General features: G+C 41.0%; 1 protein-coding gene across 5 annotated transcripts in view; it reads right to left on the bottom strand.

Moving 5' to 3' along the window:
* The window catches only part of fbln2 (fibulin 2), a 306,873-nt gene that overhangs the window by 181,635 nt on the left and 99,647 nt on the right, over positions 1–25,591 (bottom strand). For all 5 annotated transcript variants that reach the window (XM_060910813.1, XM_060910809.1, XM_060910812.1 and 2 more), the window contains exons 5-6: positions 12,081–12,270; positions 2,530–2,739 (exon numbers count right to left, since the gene is read on the bottom strand). In XM_060910813.1, coding sequence (XP_060766796.1) covers positions 2,530–2,739; positions 12,081–12,270 — 400 coding nt within the window. The remainder of the gene's footprint in view (positions 1–2,529; positions 2,740–12,080; positions 12,271–25,591) is intronic.

Here is a 25,591-nt window from a genome sequence, read left to right as displayed (position 1 = left end):
TGTTCCATCACCTGAAAACTCATTCGGTACAGTAGGAAGAGTCTCTTAAACTCCGAACTACTTGCCCACGAGCTAACCCCCCCCCACGAGCTAAACAAATGACCATAGCGGCCTCGTTCTCCAAAGCCACCCCATATGAGAAAACGAGTCAGAGATGGAGAGCTATAACGGATGCAATCACTAACGTCATTGCCGAAGACATGATCCCAATTAGTACGTATAGTGGAAAAACCAGGCTTCCAAAAATTACCAAACACACTCGATCCCAAATATGAGTTGCCTGGTTGCACACATTTTACAGAGAAGGCAATACCGGAATTATACACATCTGAGAGGCTGAGCCAGAAAACATTCAGTTCAAAAGTGTGCAAAGAGAAAAATTATGTTTTGCAGATCTCGCTCTTCTCTCCCTCAATCTCTCTCTCTATTGTGAATGTTCCAATGGTTCTCAGTAGTCAGGTTAATAGCTTGGAGATCTATTTTTTAAAAATAATTTAATGAAAGAGCGCTTTTCTTATTTAGGCTAAATGTCTTTCTCAGTGTTGAGCTTGCACTTTATTGATTTGAGCTCTGAGCAGCTCTGTATTGTATTGCCCCTTTGTTGCAATTTTCAAGATTGTTTTTTTCAGTTTGTGTTACATCTTTGTTGAATAAAAATAGTCTTATTTCAACTCAATTGTGATTAATCACGAACATGAAAATTTAAAATGTGTTGTTGAAAACCACCTGTAAAGTTAACCACCGACTAGTGGCCTAGTGGTAGCGTGTCCGCCTCTCGATCGGAAGATCGTGAGTTCTATTCACGGTCGGGTCATACCAAAGACCATTATAAAAATGGTACCTACTATCATCTGGCAAGGCACGCTGCAATACAGATGTGCATGGGGAGTTAAACTCTCGTGGTTACCAGAGGACTAGCCCCCCACTGTAACCCTAGCTATGTAATAGGCGAGAGACCGAGGGCTACGGAAACGGAGATCGGCGCCGCCCGATGCGCCACCATCAGAGTTGGGCCTGGTTAGTACTTGAGTGGGAGACTGCCTAGGAATACCAGGTACTGTAGGCGGGGGAAGGACTTTGACTTGACTTGACTTGACTTGTAAAGTTAACCAAGAATGTTATTTAATCTGCAGGGATTGTGGTAAAAACAGTAAAGAGTAAAAGTTAGATTTCATGGGGTCCTTTAGAGGAGATTTCAATATATCGTATATCGTGAAATGGAGAAAATGTATCGGGATATTCATTTTTTCCCATATTGCACAGCCCTAATTCAGACACACCGTCAACTAAAGCCGCCACATATTAAGCGTGTGCCATGTCTGTGTTAATCGATGTGTTTATCGGCAGGACGGAAAATACCGAAGAATTCCGAATCACATCATGTACAAGTCAGGCTGTCGGTCTTTTCACTACTGCGCATGCATATAACACATCTCGTTGAATATCGCGGTAATCATGTTATCAAATTCAATAGATGTGGCCACATTATCGCCCATTTAAACACATGTTTTTGTTGTTGTTTACATCTACATCTGCCAAAGCTACGTTGGGATGTGGAATTTTCTGAAAGGTGTACAGAAACCGCCAGAGACGGGGACAAAGCGACCTCGGTCTGAAGAGGAGAAAAAGGCCGCCGATAAAGCATACGAGAAGGAGAAATGACAAAGGACTTATAAGCAAACGTGGGAGCAGGGTAGGCCTTGGCTGCGATACGATTTTTATGGAATAATTAATTTTTTTCAAGTTGATTCCTAGTCAATATGAAGCTCCTAATGCTTTCTCTCTCATAAATGGTTAAATACAGAAAGCATGTTGGACATATTTTGGGTGCTATAGTCATGATAGTAAGTATATTTGTTTTCAATACTCATACACCAAGTTGCCAAGTTTTCCAATATATTATTATTTGTTGATATTATATTATAGTGCTCTGTGTTGTTCTCATTTATGTATTTAACAACAGTATCAAAATACTCGGGTCTTGAAATAAATGCACATTACTCATGAACAATGGTAACTACTCTCTTTTGTGTTATTTTTGACAGAAGTAAAATTCATACATGAACAAATTTTGGCTAGTTGATTTTCTGTTTGGGTAGTTTTGGAAGGTAACTAGTCTGGCTGGCTGGTGAAAAAATATATGAATTTCTAGGCCTGTACACAGATAGAGGATTTTTTCTTTTTTCTTTTTGCCTTTTCCTAACGTAACTCAAAAAGTCTTGAATAGGTTTTGATGAAATTTGGTGTATGGCTTTAGTATTACCCTAAGTTCAAGTGATTTGATTTTGATGTTGATAATATGTGGCTTGGTGGAGGTACACATTCTGCCGAGTGCCCTTCTAGTTTTCTAATTGTCAAGTTCAAATTAGTCAAACACAAAAACGTTTTAGAATATATCTGCTTTTAATACAAAATCCTGGTGCTGACAATTGCTTTAAAACCCTGAATAACTAGTCAGTGACCTGGATAAAAATTTTCAAAATTTTTAAACCCAATTTCTGACAATCCATGATGAGAACATTCACATACCGAGTGAACAAGTGTGTCCATCCTGCATCAGTGTATATCCAGGGTGGCATTCACACTTGTAGGATCCCAAAGTGTTGATGCAGACGTGAAGACAGCGTTGTCCCTCAAATCTCTCACACTCATCTATATCCTCCAAGTTCTCCACAGAGTTAGATGTATGCTCAGACCCCATGATGGACAGAGACTGCTTAGAGAATGGTCTGTCAGCCACTGAGGGGAGAAAGATAAATATTCATACAACTCTCACTTCCAAGTCAAGTCAATTTTTACCTAGTGTCTATTTGAACTTGTGTCAAAATAGCATTAGACATGCACAACAGCTGTTTGTATTTTTAAACACACACACGTATATGTACTGTATAAGAGAATTGTGATATAAGCTAAAGATTTATTATCTAAAGTTCATTATTTTATGTAATGTTACATCTCCAGCAGAAGCCATGTGATTAATAGATAGTTATTAGGAGACTAATTATGTGATTATGCTAGCTTGTGTTATTCAGCTAGCCACCATTAATCTAGCTACTACACTGTTAGAGTACAATCAGTATTTCAAAATTAGCAAGCCCTAGCATTCACCTTCCCATACTGGTATAGTGACACAGACTGATACACAACTACATGGTTGGAAATGAGGAAGAATACATTTTCTGGAAATAACATACTTTTTTTTTTAATAATGACAACTTTCTCCTTTCAATGTTCAACTGTGATTAGTTCAATACTATAAATAACAGTTTATATAATTGTATGTGATTGAATAAAATGCAACAGATACTCTGCTACAAATGTTTTGCTGATTGATGTTTAGAAAACTAGGGTCGCTAAACCATGGACAGGTTTTTCAGTATTGGAATGGCAAGGCCAGCTTTTGGCATTTGTTATACACTGAAGACATTTTGGTTTGAGATCAAAAGATGAATATGCAATGAGAGATCCAAAATTTCAGTTTTTATTTCCTGATATTTACATCAAAATATTTTAACAAGAGTGCTCTGAGAACACAATATCCCCCGCTGGCAACTATGCCATAACTCAGGTAAAATGCAACTGAATTGAACGAAACTGCAATATGCATATTACCGACATATAACAAAAAATCCTGTCAAGTTTCGTGAAATTCCTCCAAAAATTGTGAGAGGAATTGATTTCAGAAGGTGAGTACCCTTCCCAGGATGGACAGACAGACAGACATTGCCACAACATAATCCCTCTTTGGGCTTTTCAAAAAATTGTGAGGGAAGTTGATTTCAGAAAGCAAGCACACCTTGATGAAATCACCAAAGTTTGTTAATAATCAAGGGCATAACTCTGGTAAAATGTACCCAAATTAAACAAAATTTCAATATGTGTATAACTGTCATATAACAAAGCCTTTTGCCAAGTTTGTTGAAATTCCTCCACAAATTGTGAGAGAAGTTAATTTCAGAAGAACGTACACCCTCATGAAATTATCAAAGTACAAGTTATTTAATCAAGGGTCAAACTCTGCTAAAATTTTCACAAACGCATATTGCGATTTAATTTCGTATTACTGTCATATAACAAAGCCTTTTGCCAAGCTTTGAGAAATTTGTCCAAAAATTGTGAGAGGAGTTGATGTCAGAAGGCAAGCACACCTTCATGAAACTGTGAAAGTACAAGGTTGTTAATCAAGGGTTACAACTCTGGTAAAATGCAACCGAATTGAACAAAATAAGAATATGCGTGCTATCGACATATAACAATGCCTTTTGCTAAGTTTCATGAAATTCCTCCAGAAATTGTGAGAGGAGTTGATTTCAGAAGGAAAACACTCTCATTAAATTGTAAAATTATAATTTTGTTAATCAAGGGCTGTGTCAAGTTTCATGAAATTCCTCCAAAAATTGTGAGAGGAATTGATTTCCGAAGGAAAACACACTCTCATGAAATTGTCAAATTATAATCTTGTTAAACAAGGGCTGTAACTCTGGTAAAATGTGACTGAATTTAACAAAATTACAATATGCATCCGTGCTGGATGAACGGACAGACAGGCAGACATCGCCACGACATAATCCTCCTTCAGGCCTTTCGGCCAGCAGGGGATAAAAAACTTACTTTTATCTTTAACTTACTTTTACACCTTTGGTGGCAGACTGACCTATTTTTTTATGAGCAAAATTATAGAAATAGATATTCTTAAAGTAATTTAAAATAAATAAAAGTCATGATAAGTTAAAATAAATAATTTATATTTGGTTGAATATAATTTAGTTGCAAAAAAGCTGCATCAAGCTTGAGTTCATTTTGGAGGGGGATGGGGGGTTGGTTTCTCTTTTCCGTCTCCTCTTCAGGAGGTGAAATGCTGCTCAGTTGGGTAAGGTCTGGTGATTGATTTGGCCAGTCTAAAACCTTTCACTTATTTCCCCTGATGAAGTCCTTAGTTATGTTGGTGTGTGTTTTGGCTCATTGTCTTGCTGCATGATGAAGTTCAATTAGACTGGATGCATTTCTCTGTAAATTGGCAGACAGACTGTTTCTGTAGACTTCTGAATTCATTCTGCTGCTAACATCATGAGTTACATCATCAATAAAGATTAGTGAGTCCATTCCAGAAGCAGCCATGCAAGCCTAAGCAGTGACACTACCTCCGCTGTGCTTGACCGATGAGCTCATATGTTTTGGATCATGATTAGATTCTTTCTTTCTCCACAGTTTGGCCTTTCAATCACTTTAGTTGAGGTTAATCTTGGTTCCATCCTGAATTCCAATCTGGCCTTCCAGTTCTTACTGCTGATGAGTGGTTTGCTTCTTGTTGTGCTGCCTCTATACTTCTGCTCTCGAAGTCTTCTTTGAATGATAGATTGTTTTACCTTCACCCATATCCTCTAGAGGTTATGTGTGATGTCACGGACTGTTGTTTTTGGGCTTTTCTTCACAGCTCTGAAAATGTTTGTCATCGACTGCTGTTGTTTTTGTTGGATACCCTGTTTGATGTCTGATGTCTTAGTACATCAATGATTTCTTTCTTTTTTCAGGACATTCCAAATTGTTGTATTAGCTATGCCAAATGCTTGTGCTCAGCTTCAAAATGGCTTGTTTTTCTGCCATAGGTAGCTCCCTGGTCTTAATGATAGTTAACCATAAATGCAGGTGAAGCCCAGGGCTCAAACTAAGAGCAGACATTCAGAGCTGATTATTTAAACAGTGACTTTAACAGGGCACATCTGGGCAACAAGAAACCCGCCAGTCATGTGTCCCAATACTTTTTGATCAACTGAAAAATGGGTGGGTTCAAAAAAAAGGTGGCAAGATGTTTAATACATCTAGATCTAGAAATGAAAGGTGAAATTCTGAACTATTGTCATCTATCTTTTGATCTCAACCCCAAATGTCTTCAGTGTGTAGCAAGAAAAAAAGTATTGGCCTTGACTTTCCAATTCTTTCAGAGGGGACTGTATGTCTATGCAGAATATCCATCCATCCATCCATTACATGTAGCCGCTTATCCTGTTCTACAGGGTTGCAAGCAAGCTGCAGTCTATCCCAGCTGATTATGGGCGAGAGGCGGGGTACACCCTGGACAAGTCGCCAGGTTATTGCAGGGCTCTGTGCAGAATATATTAGATATTAAGGTATAATAAGATGTCAAACAGAAGTGATTGAGCACTGCTGTAAATAAACACAAAGCATAAAAACAGCCTTGTATGCAGGCATATACATTTATGATTGACTTGTGTGTATCCACTGGCCTCTTGCCTGACACATTAGCTTTAAACTAACCAGATTAATGAGCACAAACCCCATTTTCTGAAGGACACACTGCCAGGCATCAGACAGAACTGGCATGTGCTAATTAAGGTGCTTTATATGCCAGACACTGATTAAGCTCAACCTTGCCACTCAACATCTGCAGCCACACCTCCAACAGCTGTCAACGACACACCTCTCCCCTCAGTTCCTGCCAATCATGGTGGATCTGCTATGCATATATATCACCTCAACGCTAATGGAAACATAGTTGGAGCTAAAGAACACCCAGCTGACACTGCACATGAGTCTGGCAAAGCTCTACCTCACTCCATTAGTACTTGCCTGAGCATAATAAACAAGTGTGGGCTCATGTTGCATGGCATAGTAGTTTAAAGTAAATATTCCTCACAGTCATTACCTGAATGTAAATGCGCCATGGTGAGAGATTAAATGTTTCCGCTATAATTAATCACGGTTTGCCTGGTGTGAGAAGGCAGTGGGGATGAGAAGGCATCCCTCAAGGATATAATTACCTCTCATCTGTTTTTCTAGCACTTAACCCCTTAAGGATAGCATACATGCTTGCAGAGTATAAGATTGCGCTACACTCCTATTATTGGGAAATTATGGAGAAAGGCACCTTTGCAGTTTGCCTTCCAGGTTAATAAACATTTTTAGCAGGCCATCATCAGGATTTTAGTTCAATAGAGACAGAAGCAAAAACATTCTAATGCAGTGACAGAATTCATTACTAAAGTGTATATCACAAATGCCCCAGCTAAATAAACTGACCAGAGTACAGAGGCTCTGTTTAGTGTGCTCAGCAATTTCTATGGTTTGTTGAAAACTCAAATCTGATTAATCAGAAGGTGATTCTATAACACAGAAGGGTATGTTCTATAACAACAGCTGTGACAGTACTGCTGGCTGTAATTTAAAACAGGTTAATATTAATGTACTTGTTCTAATTCGTAATTGTTTCCATTGTATTTCCATTGTTATTTAACAAACAAAAACCTCTAAAAGTGAAGCTTTCTGTAAGGAAAGATTGATTTAACATTTAGGGAGGGAGTCTCAGGTGGCACAGTGGTGTAGTGGTTAGCACTGTTGCCTCACAGCAAGAAGGTTCTGGGTTTGAGCCCAGTGGCTAGCAGGGGCCTTTCTGTGTGGAGTTTGCATGTTCTCCCTGTGTCTGCATGGGTTTCCTCTGGGTGCTCTGGTTTCCCCCACAGTCCAAAGACATGCAGGTTAGGCTAATTGGTGGCTCTAAATTGACTGTAGGTGTGAATGGTTGTTTCTCTCTATGTGTCAGCCCTGCAATGACCTGGCAACTTGTCCCGGGTGTACCCTGCCTCTCGCCCATGGGATAGGCTCCAGCTTGCCCGTGACCCTGCACAGGATAAGCAGTTATGGATAATGGATGGAAGGAGTCTCCAGTGTCAACATTTTCTAACTGTGCATAGAAAGTAAATTTACACTACCAGAAAGTTTTTAGGTCAGAGAACTTTGCATTTTCTGTTCGACAAGCTGCATTTTCTGTCTTATTAACTTCAAGAGAATGAAAAAATAGAGGGTGGTGATGGAATGACTGTTAAAATGTCTGACTAGTGGAATAAAACACTTCAGGATGTGTTTGTTATAATTATGAACTTTGGGGTGGTAACAGTAACTCCGCTTTACACAAGGCTGCATCACACTATCCCATCATTTATCATGTTGCAAAAACAGCACGCCCCATCATGACTATTCTTTATGTGTTCACTTATGTTGCAATAAAATTCAAAAGGCCTTCACCAGTGGGACTTTCCTTGCAAGTAGTGAACATTACATGAGTGTTAAGCTCAGATACAGAAGAAAAGTAAGCTTCAGGATACTAGCTGGGGGTTTTGCAAGGAGAAAAGCTGAAAAAGCACAGAAGAATGTGCTGTATAAGGAATATAGAGAGGTCAGGTCTGGGTTTTCTTTGTAGCTCCAAGGCTACTGGCAGACTGACAGTTGTTTGAGATGGATGCATAAGTGGGTCAGACCTGTGCTCAAGCATCAAGCCACATGATCATGCAGTGCAGACTGACATTCAGTCAGCCAGAACAGTCACACTGTGTAACTTGATCTTAAAACTTGAAAGATAGGGTCAGAGGAATATGGCACCTGGGATAGGAGTCAGTCAAAATAAAACTCCTTAGTCACCACTTGACAGAAGACAGAATCCATTACTCAAGTGTATTTCACAACTGCCCCACTTAAACAAACTGACTACAGTTTCAGATTACAGAGGCTCTGTATAGAATGTTTGGCAAATCTCAGTGGTTTAAAAAAAATGTAATATGATGTGTTCGTGTACATATTTCCTGACAAAATGTCACTGGAATGAATTGACTGCAGGGAGAAACTTTGCTGGTGCAGGCTGCTCGGCCATCTGCCACAGATTCTGCTCAGCTCACTGGCAGATTCATAAGCTATTCTGAATGGTAACGTGACAACTGACGGATCAGCTTAGCGTTGTCTTTCTGTTGTCTATCAGAGCTCTGCTCCTTCACCACTACAGTGACATGGGTCTGAACTCTAAGGTGGTGTTTACATTAGACCGTATCAGCGGATCATCAGATTAACGTTTTTAAAACGATTCGCGTGCACACAGCAACGCCAATACACGATTCGCGTGCACACAGCAATGCCAATACACGGATACGCTAATCACATGACTAATTAGACGGCACATAAGTTGAAATGTGTCAGTGCGGCTCAGCGCTTCCTCCTCAGCGGATGCGCTCCAAATCACTCCGCCCTGAACAGCGAGTGCCCTCTGGAGGGTGCGCACTCCGGCCCTGCGCAGCTCACAGAGCGCACGAGTGAAGCGCACGAGCAGTGATTCGGGACTGAGCTGCTGTGTGTGTGTGATCCCAGTGCATATCGGGCATGCGCAAGTCACTCACCACTTGCAAGTGGAAGGATGGCAAGCCTAAAGACAATCATAACTACACAATGGGCAGTATTTGCATCTTACCATGAACAACATTAAGAATGACAAAGCAAAGCATTATATTCATACTTTTATACTCTTTAATGAAAAACAAAAAGGTGATACAAGCCGGAAACAATAGCAGGAAGTGAAGTCCGCGCCGTTTTTCAGCAGTCGCGTCACATAACCACCGTGGCATGAACAACGTCAGCGAATCAGGAAGGTGGATGTCACAGTGACGTTGTCCAATGACGACGTCAGCTAGAGCTCAGCACTGCGTTTCCTCGTATCTCAATGTTTACACAGCACCGGATCAGATACGAACTGGGTTGAATACGTGGGCCCTGGCGGATTCAAGTTGTTCCGCCTGTGGAGTCATTTCCCGGCATTTTAATATGAACGGACAGTGCATCCGCGACGAAAACGAGACGGATACGGTCTAATGTAAACACCACCTAAACCTCAGAACCATTCAAAATATAAAATAAACAACAAGTGGTCTTACTTGTTAAACTATGGTCCCTATGAATATCATAATACAAGTACATAAATATAGCACAAGATCATAGTGTAAGTGTGGCACAAATGGGCTGTTTCACAGTCAGGGTACCAAAGTGGATTATATGGAATGGATCAAGTATTACTGGAGTACAATAAGTACTTGTGAAGTGGGGATTAGCTCTGCATGAAGAACTAATATTATCCCACCTGCAAATTAGCCATTCGTTTGAATACATGCACATGTCAGCCTGACATACTATTAAGTAACCCCATTTCTGACAAATTTTTTATGCTTCAACCTTATTTGGTCTCATTTGAAGAGGTTGCCAATCCTAATATTAAGCTATCTTACAGCCCCTGAATAGTTTAGTTGTAGCCTCATTTCATACTTGAAGAATTATTGCCAACAAAGTTGACCACAAATGGGTAACTGATAAGATAACAAGGATATATTTAATAAGGTAATTTGTCTATCAAAAATGTCCTCTCTGGTAATGTCGTCCTTATTAAAATAAAACAAACAAACAAAAAAAAAAAAACAGTTCTTAGACAAGTAGCTTATGACTTTGAAAATCCAGGTCCATATAAGTACTGGCACATAAGGTTATATCTACACTTAGCTTCTTAAAATGAGCTACAATTGTTACCGACAAAGAACATGTTTGTCTGTCAAAAATTGTCCTCTTCAGAAATCCAAGTTCTCAGTATACTATGTAAACTAAGATACAACTTTACTTATTTAACCCACAGGTCTAAAACACTGGGAACTTAAATGGCACAGTCAAGGGCCTCATTTAGTTCACAAACTATGCAAAAAAAAAAAAAAAATTACTTGATTTTTTGATGTTAGTGACACAATCTTGTGTACCCTGACTGTGAAACACCCCAAATATATCTGTCAACATTATGAATTTTTGTGATCACTGGCACAACCAGTACACTGGTAAAAAGCAGCATAATTTCTTTTGGCTACTTTTTGCATAAAAGCAGCAAAAAGGTTCAGGGGGTTACGAATCGACTAAAATATCCAATCAAATTAATTCCTCACATTCCATTTAAATCTGAATACTGTGAATTCTGGACTTCAATATATTATTATCCACAGTGCGCCATAAAGCAACTGATACACATTACTCAGCACCATATTCCCAAAATACAGAGCAATTTTTTTTTATTTATTTGAGGACAACAGAGAGGCCAAACCCATAATGTTATATAAACACAAGTGAAATATACATTTTATTGAGCAACAAGTAGCCTATTTATATCAAAATGTGCTCAGTTGCAAGAAACAATTCACGAAAATGCCATTTTTCCATTTCATCTGTGCTAATATTGAGTTAAATTTATGTTGTGACCATGCTTTAATGGATAATCACTCCTGGATGCTGTAGATTTGTAGCTAAGAAATGCAACTGTAATCATAAAGACTGTCCTAGGCTCATCCAAGGCTTACTATACACAACAGAGCATGCTCAACAAAATACTCAGTACTATTCAACTTTATAGTATATAGTTGTAGAGGAGTTCAGTTATAAAATCCAACTATCCAATGTTCAAGTTTATTTAAAGTTTATTTTTATAGCACTTTTAACAATAGACATTGTCGTAAAGCAGCTTTACAGAATTTTAACAACTTTAAACATGAGCTAATTTTATCCCTAATCTATCCCCAATGAGCAAGCCTGTGGCGACAGTGGGAAGGAAAAACTCTCTCAAACAACATGAGGAAGAAACCTCGAGATGAACCAGACTCAAAAGGGAACCCATTCTCATTTGGGTGATAACAGACAATGTGATTATAACATTTTTAACATGAAGTCTGTTTTGTTGATGTTATAACTCTTCATTGATGGAAACTTGAGTGCAAAACTGTTCATGACAACTGCAGTCCTAAAGTTAGCAAGTTAACTGTAGTCCTCAGCCATAAAAACATTACTGTAAGTGTCCATCTATGGGGATGTTCTCTTTTGAGTCAAGGTTTCTCATGTTTTTCCTTCCCACTATTGCCTATGACTTGCTCATTATAGATCAAAACCTCCATCTAGTTTTCTGTAAAGCTGTGTTTTTAAAAAGTGTTATATAAATAAAAGTCAATTGGTTTGGATTTGAATAGGTTTGAAAATACCATTGCACCCACAGATTTTGAATGTCACCATATTCTATTGTACAGCTCGACCCACTTTGGGGTCAGAGTGTTCAGCTCTGGCCACACAATAGCAATTGGGTGAAAACAAATGGGAAAATGTGCTTATGATCAATTTATGACTCACAAAACCTTTATACAAAAAAAGTTAGTAAGTAATAAAGGTTGGAAAATCGACAACCATTAATTACAGTAGGAATTTGTGTGTGTATGTCTTTGTTTTGGCACCTTTTTTAGGTAGGGCGGTAGGTCTAGGTCTCTCCTTTCTCTTTAATACAGGTGTGCTATGCCTGTCCTCTTCTTCCTCACAACAGGTGAGGAATATGTGTCCACAAGGGTAGCTAAGGTGTTGATGTGCATTACAGCCCTTTCCCTCACGTCGAAGATGCAAACCAAGTGCACAGCAGCTGCAACACTCCTATTCAAAAGAAACACACCACAGAGTCACAGAACGTACACAATTTTCTCCCTGGTCTGGTTGAGGGAACAGAGTAGAATGGAAAAAAGAGGATCTTGTGATCAACAGCCCATTAAGATGGCATCATTCAGCTGGGATTGAGGAAGGTTCAAAGAGCAGACAGGCCAATGTTTTCATCATGAACAACAGATTTGTTATTATGACCAAAAGAGCAGTGTTTTGCTCTACAGCTTGACTCATGGGAGAAAACAGTATATTGAGGATCTGTAAAATAAGTGAAAGAGTGAGTATAGTGCACAGGTATCACGTATCTCAGTTATGCAGTAATTCACTCAAGCATGTTGTACTCAAATGCCAAGTTTCATTAGAAAATAAAGCACTCCACCACATATTACTCTACACTATTCCTTATACATGTAGTACCAAGGTTCAGTGAAATATTTCCATCTATAAACAATGCTTTCATTATCCCCAATGCTCAAAATGAATACAGTCTGTTTTAGCATGGAGTCTTTTCAAATTCAAAGTATAGCCAGTGCAAACACATTCAATATGGTAAAACAAATCCACATGTTCCTTCATTCACAGATGCTTTGCTGAATAGTTCAAACTTTTTGGAATCAAACTGGAATGAGTCTTCCCCCAACTGTTGCCAGAAATTCTATGTATTGCATGTAGTTGTATAAAATGTCTTTGTGTTCTATAGCATTACAATTTCTGTTCACTGGAACTGAGGGGCACAAACCTGTTCCAGTATGATCATGCCCCTGTGCACAAGTGAAGACAGGGTTTGCCAAAGTCAGAGTGGAAGATTTTGTTTGAAGTGTCCTGCACAGAGTCCTGTACACCTGACCATTTATGCAGTAATCCAATCAGCCAATCATGTGGCAGCAGTGCAGTGCATAAAATCATGCAAATACAGTTCAAGAGCTTCAGTTAATGTTCAAATCTAACATCAGACAAAATCTGATCTCTGTGACTTTAACTGCAGTTGCTGGTGGCAGATGGGCTGGTTTGAGTATTTCAGAAACTACTGATCTCCTGGGATTTTCACATACAGTAATCTCTAGATTTTACACAATGGTGTAGAAAACAAAAAACACAGTAAGTTACGGTTAAGTGGGTGGACATGCATTGTTGATGACAGAGGTCAGAGGAAAATGCCCAGATTGATTTGAGCTGCCAGGAAGTATAAAGTAACTCATATAATGACTCTACAACCGTGGTGAGCAGAAAAGCATCTCGGCATGCACAAAACATTGAACTTTTAGGTGGACAAGTGGACTTCTACAACAGTAGAAGACCACATCAGGTTCCACTCCTGTCAGCCATAAATGAGAATCTGAGGCGATCATCATCACAGACTCATTAAAACAGGACAGCGGAAGATTATTTTATATATACATATATATAAAAAGCAAGAAAGTCCTGGGTTCGAGCCCAGCGGCTGGCGAGTGTGCAGTTTGCATATTGTGTGCATGGATGTGTGCTGGTTTCCCCCACAGTCCAAAGACATGCAGGTTAGGTGAATTGGTGGCTCTAAATTGACCGTGAGTGTGAATGGTTCTTTGTCTCTGTGTCAGCCCTGTGATAACCTGGCAACTTGTCCAGGGTGTACCCTGCCTCTCACCCATAGTTAGCTGGGATAGGCTCCAGCTTGCCTACCGACCCTGTAGAACAGGATAAGCAGCTACAGATATATATATATACATATAACCCCGATTCCAAAAAAGTTGGGACAAAGTACAAATTGTAAATAAAAACGGAATGCAATAATTTACAAATCTCAAAAACTGATATTGTATTCACAATAGAACATAGACAACATATCAAATGTCGAAAGTGAGATATTTTGAAATTTCATGCCAAATATTGGCTCATTTGAAATTTCATGACAGCAACACATCTCAAAAAAGTTGGGACGGGGCAATAAGAGGCTGGAAAAGTTAAAGGTACAAAAAAGGAACAGCTGGAGGACCAAATTGCAACTCATTAGGTCAATTGGCAATAGGTCATTAACATGACTGGGTATAAAAAGAGCATCTTGAAGTGGCAGCAGCTCTCAGAAGTAAAGATGGGAAGAGGATCACCAATCCCCCTAATTCTGCACTGACAAATAGTGGAGAAATATCAGAAAGGAGTTCGACAGTGTAAAACTGCAAAGAGTTTGAACATATCATCATCTACAGTGCATAATATCATCAAAAGATTCAGAGAATCTGGAAGAATCTCTGTGCGTAAGGGTCAAGGCCGGAAAACCATACTGGGTGCCCGTGATCTTCGGGCCCTTAGACGGCACTGCATCACATACAGGCATGCTTCTGTATTGGAAATCACAAAATGGGCTCAGGAATATTTCCAGAGAACATTATCTGTGAACACAATTCACCGTGCCATCCGCCGTTGCCAGCTAAAACTCTATAGTTCAAAGAAGAAGCCGTATCTAAACATGATCCAGAAGCACAGACTTCTTCTCTGGGCTAAGGCTCATTTAAAATGGACTGTGGCAAAGTGGAAAACTGTTCTGTGGTCAGACGAATCAAAATTTGAAGTTCTTTATGGAAATCAGGGACGCCGTGTCATTCGGACTAAAGAGGAGAAGGACGACCCAAGTTGTTATCAGTGCTCAGTTCAGAAGCCTGCATCTCTGATGGTATGGGGTTGCATTAGTGCACTGTAAAATATAATAAGTTGACTTTACTTAAAAAAAATATGCAAAGTCGTTGCCTCAAAAAAAGTCATTTATGTTGATTTAGATAAATTAGATTGGGTTAACTTATTTTTTGTGAGTTTGCAGTACTTAAATTAACTTAGATTAGTTTGATTACATTAACTTATTTATTTTGAGTTTGCAGTACTCACATAAACTTATATTAATTTGATTACATTAACTTATTTATTGTGAGTTTGTAGTACTCATCTTATATAATTTTGATTACATTAACTTATTTATTTTAAGTTTACAGTACTCAAATCAATGGCTTTCAGATATCTTTTTTCATAAATTTAACTTAATATTCATGAATTCCATTGATTTGAGTACTGTAAACTTAAAATAAATAAGTTAATGTAATCAACATTATATAAGATGAGTACTGCAAACTCACAATAAATAAGTTAATGTAATCAAATTAATATAAGTTTATGTGAGTACTGCAAACTCAAAATAAATAAGTTAATGTAATCAAACTAATCTAAGTTAATTTGAGTACTGCAAACTCACAAAAAATAAGTTAACCCAATCTAATTTATCTAAATCAACATAAATGACTTTTTTTGAGGCAACGACTTTGCATATTTTTTTTAAGTAAAGTCAACTTATTATATTTTACAGTGTGCGTGTGGCATGGGCAGTTTACACATCTGGAAAAACACCATCAATGCTGAAAGGTATATCCAGGTTCTAGAGCAACATATGCTCCCGTCCAGACGACGTCTCTTTCAGGGAAGGCCTTGCATTTTCCAACATGACAATGCCAAACCACATACTGCATCAATTACAGCATCATGGCTGCGTAGAAGAAGGGTCCGGGTACTGAACTGGCCAGCCTGCAGTCCAGATCTTTCACCCATAGAAAACATTTGGCGCATCATAAAATGGAAGATACGACAAAAAAAGACCTAAGACAGTTGAGCAACTAGAATCCTACATTAGACAAGAATGGGTTAACATTCCTATCCCTAAACTTGAGCAACTTGTCTCCTCAGTCCCCAGACATTTACAGACTGTTGTAAAGAGAAAAGGGGATGTCTCACAGTGGTAAACATGGCCTTGTCCCAACTTTTTTGAGATGTGTTGTTGTCATGAAATTTAAAATCACCTAATTTTTCTCTTTAAATGATACATTTTCTCAGTTTAAACATTTGATATGTCTATGTTCTATTCTGAATAAAATATGGAATTTTGAAACTTCCACATCATTGCATTCCGTTTTTATTTACAATTTGTACTTTGTCCCAACTTTTTTGGAATCAGGGTTGTATATATATATATATATATATATATACACACACACACACACACACACACACACACAGTGGTGCTTGAAAGTTTGTGAGCCCTTTAGAATTTTCTATATTTCTGCATAAATATGACCTACCTGTAAAACATCATCAGATTTTCACACAAGTCCTAAAAGTAGATAAAGAAAACCCAGTTAAACAAGTGAGACAACAATATCATACTTGGTCATTTATTTATTGAGGAAAATGATCCAATATTACATATTGGTGAGTGGCAAAAGTATGTGAACCTTTGCTTTCAATATCTGGTGTGACCCCCTTGTGCAGCAATAACTGCAACTAAACATTTCCAGTAACTGTTGATCAGTCCTGCACACTGGCTTGGAGGAATTTTAGCCCATTCCTCCATACAGAACAGCTTCAACTCTGGATGTTGGTGGGTTTCCTCACATGAACTGCTCGCTTCAGGTCCTTCCACAACATTTCGATCGGATTAAGGTCAGGACTTGGACTTGGCCATTTCAAAACATTAACTTTATTCTTCTTTAACCATTCTTTGGTAGAACGACTTGTGTGCTTAGGGTCGTTGTCTTGCTACAAGACCCACCTTCTCTTGAAATTCAGTTCATGGACAGATGTCCTGACATTTTCCTTTAAAATTCATTGGTATAATTCAGAATTCATTGTTCCATCAATAATGGCAAGCCGTCCTGGCTCAGATGCAGTAAAACAGGCCCAAACCATTATACTACCACCACCATGTTTCACAGATGGGATAACGTTTTTATGCTGGAATACAGTGTTTTCATTTCTCCAAACATAACGCTTCTCATTTAAACCAAAAAAGTTCTATTTTGGTCTCATAAAAGTTCTATTTTGGTCACAAAACATTTTCCCAATAGCCTTCTGGCTTGTCCATGTGATCTTTAGAAAACTGCAGACGAGCAGCAATGTTCTTTTTAGAGAGCAGTGGCTTTCTCCTTGCAACCCTGCCATGCACACCACTGTTGGTCAGTGTTCTCCTGATGGTGGACTCAGATTTATTGTCATTCAAACCACGTGACATAAGAACGAAATGCAGTTATCCAGGTTTTGGTGTGTGCAGCTTGAACAAGTAACTAAATTAATTAAAAAAAAAAAGTAACTAAATAAGTAAAAATAGTTAAATAACAAATAGAATAAAATAGGATAAACTAAAACAAAAGCTATCTAGGATAACATTAAAATTCAAAGGACAGTAAAGTATTGCACAATGTACTGCAGTGGCAAAAGCTTAAAGGTGTTCATTGCAACAGTGTGAAAGTACAGCAGCAAAAACATGAGCAGCAACAGTTCACAGTATTAAGGCACGTTGGTAAGGTGCGTAGTGTTCAGTATATGGGGGGGTGGAGCAGTTCAACAGCCTGACTGCATCCGGGTAGAAGCTGTTTTTCAGTTAAGATGTTTTTGCCCGGATGCAGCGCAGCCTCCTTCCAGAGGGCAGGGGAGTGAAACGTCCATGTGCAGGGTGGGTGGGGTCATGGAGGATGCAGGTGACTCTTTCTCTACATCTGGTGGTGTAGATGTCACTGATGGGGGTGGTAAGCTGCACCCGATGGTCCTCTGTGCAGACTTGACCACCCTCTGCAGTGCCTCCTTCTCAGCCACAGTGCAGCCAGCATACCACACCGTGAGGCAGGAGGTCAGGATCCTCTCCATCACACAGCTGTAAAAGGACCAGAGGACATCAGCTCCCAGTCCTGCCCTCTTCAGTTTCCTCAGGAAGTAGAGGCGCTAGTGGGCTTTCTTTATGACAGCCGTGGTGTTGGTGTGCCAGGTGAGTGTGTTGGTCAGGTGTACTCCAAGGTACCTGACGGAGGGAACCATCTCCACAGCTGCTCCATCAATGTGTGTGCGTGGGTGGGTGGGTGGGGGTTTGCCAGTCCTGCGGAAATCCACAACCATCTCCTTGGTCTTCTGGATGTTGAGGATGAGGTTGTTGTCCCCACACCACCTTGTCAGGTCCTCCACCTCCATCCTGTACAACGACTTGTCCCCGCTGGTGAGGAGTCCAACCACTACTGTGTCATCAGTGTACTTCACCATGAGATTGTTCTCATAGTGAGCCCTGCAGTCGAAGGTCATCAGTGTGTATATACAGCAGAGGGCTGAGTACACAGCCCTGGCGGGGAGACGGTGTTGAGGGTGATGGTGGAGGAAGTGTTGTTGTTAATCCTGACACACTGTGGCCTGCAGGTCAGGAAATCCAGGACCCAATTACACAGGGATGAGGAGGTTCCCAGCGCTGCCAGCTTGGTCACCAGTTTCTGCAGAATGATGATATTAAACACAGAACTAAAGTCCAGAAACAGCAGCTTCATGTAGGAGTCCTTGTACTCCAGGTGAGAGAGGGCCTGGTGGGTCACAGCAGAGATAGCATCAGCTGTGGACTGGTTCTGCTTGTAAGCACACTGGTGTGAGTCCTCTGCCACGTCAATGGTCTGCTTCAAGTGCCTCATCACCAGCCTCTCAAAGCACTTCATGGTGACAGGGGTGAGTGCAACGGGGCAGCAGTCATTGAGGCATGACGCTACGGAGGTCTTCGGCACAGGGGTGATCATGGCTGTCTTGAGGCATGATGGGACTCTGGTCTGAGTCAGTGAGATGTTGAATATGTCTGTCAGAACCTCAAACAGCTGATGAGCACAGTCCTTCAGAATCCTGCCTGGGATCCCATGAGGGCCTGGGGCTTTTCGGGGATTGACCCCCTGCAGTGTTTCTCTCACCTCTGCTGCTGTTATGCTGATGGGTGGGGGCTCATTGGGGGAAGGGGTGAGCTGGGAGGGAGTGGTGGCCTCAAAATGAGTGTAGAAGGCATTCAGGATGTCGGGGAGTGCTGGGTCCTCAGGGCACTGTGCCTCACTCTTCTTGTAGTCAGTGATGCACCTGATGCCCTTCCACATGCTCTGTGGGTCACTTGAGTTGAAATGGCAATGGATCTTGAGAGGATATGTGGACTTTGCTCTCCTTATGCCCACCAAAAAAGTTATTTCTCGCTGCTCTGAGTGCTGCTGCATTGCCATCCCTAAATACGGCATCGCGGGTTCTCAGCAAGGAGTGCACCTCTGCATTCAGCCAAGGTTTCTGGTTTGGCCGGATGAAGATGGTCCTGGGGGTGGTCACATCTCCCATACACTTCCTGATGTAGTGCAGTACAGAAGACGTGTACTCCAAGTCCACACTGCTCGCTGATGTCACAGCCTCCTGAACATCTGCCAGTCTGTGGTCTCAAAGCAGTCCTGAAGCATGGACACAGCACCTTCAGGCCACATGGAGATGGTCTTTGTCTCCCAGGAGGGAGATGTAGTCTGAGGCACCGAGGTGGGGGCGGGGTGCTGCTCTGTACGCTCCTCATATGTTGGTAAACACTTTATCCAAAGTGTTTTCACCCCGAGTGGTGATGTTAACATGCTGGTGGAACATGGGGAGAGTGTCCCGCAGATTCACATGGTTGAAATCCCCCGCCACCACATACAACACTTGTGGATGTTTGTTTTAAAGCACACTGATACTGTCGTGCAGCTCCCGCAGAGCATCTTTAGTGGTAGCTCGCAGAGGGACCTAAACAGCCATGATGAACACTGCTGTGAATTCCCGCAGCAGATAATGAGGACGGTATTTTACTATTAAATGTTTCACAGCCTCAGAGCAATGTCTGCCCACCACAGAACAGTTCATGCATCAACCTTTGTTGACATAGATGCAGAGTCCCCCTCCTCTTGTTTTTCTGGAGAGCTGCTGGTCTCTGTCCGAGTGGAATAGTAGCTGTCCGCTAAGCTCGAAGATGGAGTCCGGCATGTTGTTATTAAGCCATGTCTCCATCAGAACAAAGACACTGCAGCTCTGCATCTCCCATTGGCACAGTCTCTGTCGTAGCAGGTCCATTTTATTATCCAAAGCCTGGAAGTTGGATAAAAAGAGCGATGGAATAGCTGGCCTGCTAGCATTAGCTCTTAGCCTGGTTAGCAGGCCAGCCCACTTGCCCCTCTTCTGCTTCCATGCACACTGCCTCCTTTTGACTCCGAGCAAGCTCCGCCGGCCGTTACGTGCCATTGTTCGTAAAATCCGAAGCCTATCGAGCATTGCTTTGAGCTCCGGAGAAAAAGGAGCATGGCGACCGCTGTTTAGCTCCTTTAGCTTTGCCAAGCTGTAATTAATTGCCGTTTTACTGGCAGTAGTAGTGCTAACTTTAATGCTACCACCGAGAGCCAGAGAAGCCGCTGCACACCGCCATCATGCACTGCACTGCTGTGTGCCACGACTCATGAACATTAGCCAATGTGAGAGAAGCCTTCAGTTGCTTAGAAGTTACCCTGGGGTCCTTTGTGACCTCGCCGACTATTACACGCCTTGTTCTTGGAGTGATCTTTGTTGGTTGACCACTCCTGGGGAGGGTAACAATGGTTTTGAATTTCCTCCATTTGTACACAATCTATCTGACTGTGGATTGGTGGAGTCCAAACTCTTTAGAGATGGTTTTGTAACCTTTTCCAGCCTGATGAGCATCAACAACGCTTTTTCTGAGGTCCTCAGAAATCTCCTTTCTTCGTGCCATGATACACTTCCACAAACATGTGTTGTGAAAATCAGACTTTGATAGATCCCTCTTCTTTAAATAAAACAGGGTGCCCACTCACACCTGATTGTCATCCCATTGATTGAAAACACCTGACTCTAATTTCACCTTCAAATTAACTGCTAATCCTAAAGGTTAACATACTTTTATCACTCACAGATATGTAATATTGGATCATTTTCCTCAATCAATAAATGACCAAGTATAATATTTTTGTCTCATTTGTTTAACTGGGTTCTCTTTATCTACTTTTAGGACTTGTGTGAAAATCCGATGATGTTTTAGGTCATATTTATACAGAAATATAGAAAATTCTAAAGGGTTCACAAACTTTCAAGCACAACTAATACACACACACACACACACACACACACACACACACACACACACACACACACACACCACCCGGTCTTTTTCCAGCCTTCAACTATCTGGTTTCAGGGAGTCTGTCTGCCACTGTCAGGTTGCAGGCACTTACGGATGCAAACGCAGGGGAGAGGATGCATTGCAAACTGTAAACAAATCCAAATCAGGAAACTAGAGACATAGTCAGGGACGGGCAAGGGTCAGTCAATCAGCGAACAGAAAATTAGAGATCAGGCGAAAGAACGAAGTCAGAAATAAACGTAAACAGAGTTCAATAATCGGAAGTCAGGCAGATAGTCAAACAGCTCAGTAAATTCAGGCACGGGGACACAGAACGATATTTTGCAAAGACAGAATGAAAAGAAAGAGCTGAGCTTAGATAGGGAAGATGATTGCCAGTAAATTAGAGACAGGTGTTCAGGTTAGAATTCTGGTGATGAGGAGCACTGTGGTGCTTGGGAAGTGTAGTCCAGAGCGGCCATGTTTGGAAGCTGCTCCGAACTCAGGTTTTCAGCACTGTTACTGACGGCTACATGATTGGCTGATTGGATAACTGCATCAATGTACAGGTGTTCCGATTAAAATGGGTGGTAAGTGTACATAGTATATAATTTGTATACAACCCCGATTCCAAAAAAGTTGGGACAAAGTACAAATTGTAAATAAAAACAGAATGCAATAATTTACAAATCTCAAAAACTGATATTATATTCAGAATAGAACATAGACAACATATCAAATGTCAAAAGTGAGACATTTTGAAATTTCATGCCAAATATTGGCTCATTTGAAATTTCATGACAGCAACACATCTCAAAAAAGTTGGGACAGGGGCAATAAGAGGCTGGAAAAGTTAAAGGTACAAAAAAGGAACAGCTGGAGGACCAAATTGCAACTCATTAGGTCAATCGGCAATAGGTCATTAACATGACTGGGTATAAAAAGAGCATCTTGGAGTGGCAGCGGCTCTCAGAAGTAAAGATGGGAAAAGGATCACCAATCCCCCTAAATCTGCGCCGACAAATAGTGGAGCAATATCAGAAAGGAGTTTGACAGTGTAAAATTGCAAAGAGTTTGAACATATCATCATCTACAGTGCATAATATCATCAAAAGATTCAGAGAATCTGGAAGAATCTCTGTGAGCAAGGGTCAAGGCCAGAAAACCATACTGGGTGTCCGTGATCTTCGGGCCCTTAGACGGCACTGCATCACATACAGGCATGCTTCTGTATTGAAAATCACAAAATGGATTCAGGAATATTTCCAGAGAACATTATCTGTGAAAACAATTCACCGTGCCATCCGCCGTTGCCAGCTAAAACTCTATAGTTCAAAGAAGAAGCCGTATCTAAACATGATCCAGAAGCGCAGACGTCTTCTCTGGGCCAAGGCTCATTTAAAATGGACTGTGGCAAAGTGGAAAACTGTTCTGTGGTCAGACGAATCAAAATTTGAAGTTCTTTATGGAAATCAGGGACGCCGTGTCATTCGGACTAAAGAGGAGAAGGATGACCCAAGTTGTTATCAGCGCTCAGTTCAGAAGCCTGCATCTCTGATGGTATGGGGTTGCATTAGTGCGTGTGGCATGGGCAGCTTACACATCTGGAAAGACACCATCAATGCTGAAAGGTATATCCAGGTTCTAGAGCAACATACCGTATGCTCCCATCCAGACAACGTCTCTTTCAGGAAAGACCTTGCATTTTCCAACATGACAATGCCAAACCACATACTGCATCAATTACAGCATCATGGCTGCATAGAAGAAGGGTCCGGGTACTGAACTGGCCAGCCTGCAGTCCAGATCTTTCACCCATAGAAAACATTTGGCGCATCATAAAATGAAAGATATGACAAAAAAGACCTAAGACAGTTGAGCAACTAGAATCCTACATTAGACAAGAATGGGTTAACATTCCTATCCCTAAACTTGAGCAACTTGTCTCCTCAGTCCCCAGACGTTTACAGACTGTTGTAAAGAGAAAAGGGGATGTCTCACAGTGGTAAACATGGCCTTGTCTCAACTTTTTTGAGATGTGGTGTTGTCATGAAATTTAAAATCACCTAATTTTTCTCTTTAAATGATACATTTTCTCAGTTTAAACATTTGATATGTCATCTATGTTCTATTCTGAATAAAATATGGAATTTTGAAACTTCCACATCATTGCATTCTGTTTTTATTTACAATTTGTACTTTGTGCCAACTTTTTTGGAATCGGGGTTGTATTTTATTTCAGATTTTATTAGTTTTCTATTTTTATTTATTTATTTATTTATTTATTTAGGCTTTACTTCATAGGCAATGTGCAGTGCATAATGATGTATCGGCTATCTGATTCTCCATTTAGTAACTAGTTTGTGTGCATTTGCTCATTTATACTGACCTGAGCTGATGGAATTAGTGTGTAGCTACAAAACCAGGATGCAATAAATAGGACAGTGCTATTAATCCTTCACAGAATGTCAGAAAAATACTTTAAAAATGCATTAAATATTGCTCAAGCTTTTGCTTTAAAGCCCAATGGGGTCATGATGGCTTAGTCTACCCACAATAAGTGCATGTTAATTTCTGACTATGAAAAGAGCAAGTGGGCAAAAACAGAAGGAACAGTGTTTACATGTAACCAAATTACATGTAATACCATTGTCAGATTGCAGGCACTAATGGATATAAGTGCAGGGGAAAGGGGGATGCAAACAGGAAGCGTAGTCAAATCAGTAAGCAAACCCATAGTCAGAAAGCAGCCAGGGGTTGGTCGATCGGCAAACAGAATAGTAGAGAGCAGAGTAAAGAGTTAAATGGGTAAACGTAGCAAAGGTTCAGGAAACTAGAAGCAGGCAGACAAGAAAGGTTCTGTTCGGCAGACAAGAAAGGCTTTGTTCGGTTAGAGCTTCAACTCGCAATGCCATTACTGACAGAAACTGGTGAAAATTCCGGATTGTTACCTCGGTGTTTGTCTGCATACTCCTTGTACTTGGCGTTCACTGCCTCAATGCACTGGTGAACCTCCTCCCATACTGCTTGGCTTCTAGAGAACCAGTCCTCCACCGCCTGTACCTGCACTGGTGAGTCATCCCATGGGAACATGGGTGGTTGGTAGCCGAGTATGCACTGGAAAGGTGTTAAATGTGTAGTTGAGTGCTTGAGTGAATGTTGTGCATACTTGGCCCACGGGAAGAAATGAGACCAGTCCCCCGGATTGCTCATGCAGAAGATTCTCAAAAAACAATCAATCAATCTCCTGGTTGGCCTGTTCCACCTGGCCGTTGGACTGTAGATGATATCCAGACATGAGGCTTACTGAGACTCCAAGACATTCCATGAAACAAGTCTATAGCCCTGATATGAACTGGGGACCACGGTCACTGACAATATCCTCAGGGATACCAAAGTAGCTGAATACATGTTGAAACAGCAGTTCTGCTGTCTGAAATGCAGTAGGAATGCCTGGTAAGGGAATAAGACTCAGAGCCTTCGAAAATCGGTCCACAGTAACCACGTTGGTAGGTCTGTGATGAAGTCAATGGCCAGGTGAGACCATGGTCTCTGAGGTACTGGGAGGGGGACACAGCTTACCAGAGGGTGGGGTTCGTGGAACCTTTGCTTGGGTGCATTCAGAGCAGAAAGTGATGAAGCGGTTAATTTCGGTCCGCATCTTCTCCCACCAGTACTTACTCCTTAGCATTTGGTAAGTTCTTTGGCTACTAGGGTGACCAGTGGCAGGAGATGCATGTGCCCATGTGATGAGTTTACTTCGAAGTGGTTTGGGGATGTATAGCAAGTCAGGTGGGCAGTCCTCTGGGCACCTTTGGGGTTGGGATGCTCTTATTTCCTCATCCAATTCCCAAGTGATTGACTGAACAAAGCATTCTGGTGCAAGAACGGTATGAGGTTTAGGGTTATGTGGTGCTGGACTGAAAGTTCGGGACAGAGCATCAGCCTTAGTGTTCTTATACCCAGAACGGAAAGCGATCATGAAACTGAACTTTGTGAAGAAGAGAGCCCATCGGGCCTGACATGGGTTCAATCTCTTTGCCTTCTTGAGATACTCTAAGTGTTTGTGGTCAGTTAGTATCATGAAGGGGTGTGTAGCTCCCTCTAACCAGTGTCTCCATTTCTCGAGGGCGAGCTTAATGGCCAGTAGTTCACGATTCCTGATGTCATAGTTCCTCTCAGTTGACGAGAGCTTCTTAGAAAAGAAAGCCACTGGGTGAACCTTTGGTTTCTCACCCCTCCCACTCCAGTCTCTGAGGCATCCACCTTGACTGTGAAAGGCTTGGTTGGGTCAGGATGCTGCAGGATGGGGGCTGAGGTGAACACAGTCTTCAGTCAGCCGAAGGCTTCTTCAGCAGGGTTCCAGAGAAGACGTTT

This window comes from Neoarius graeffei, chromosome 26 (genome assembly GCF_027579695.1).
Source record: "Neoarius graeffei isolate fNeoGra1 chromosome 26, fNeoGra1.pri, whole genome shotgun sequence".
Classification (NCBI taxonomy): Eukaryota; Metazoa; Chordata; class Actinopteri; order Siluriformes; family Ariidae; genus Neoarius; species Neoarius graeffei.
This window is presented reverse-complemented; position numbering and strand designations above follow the sequence as displayed.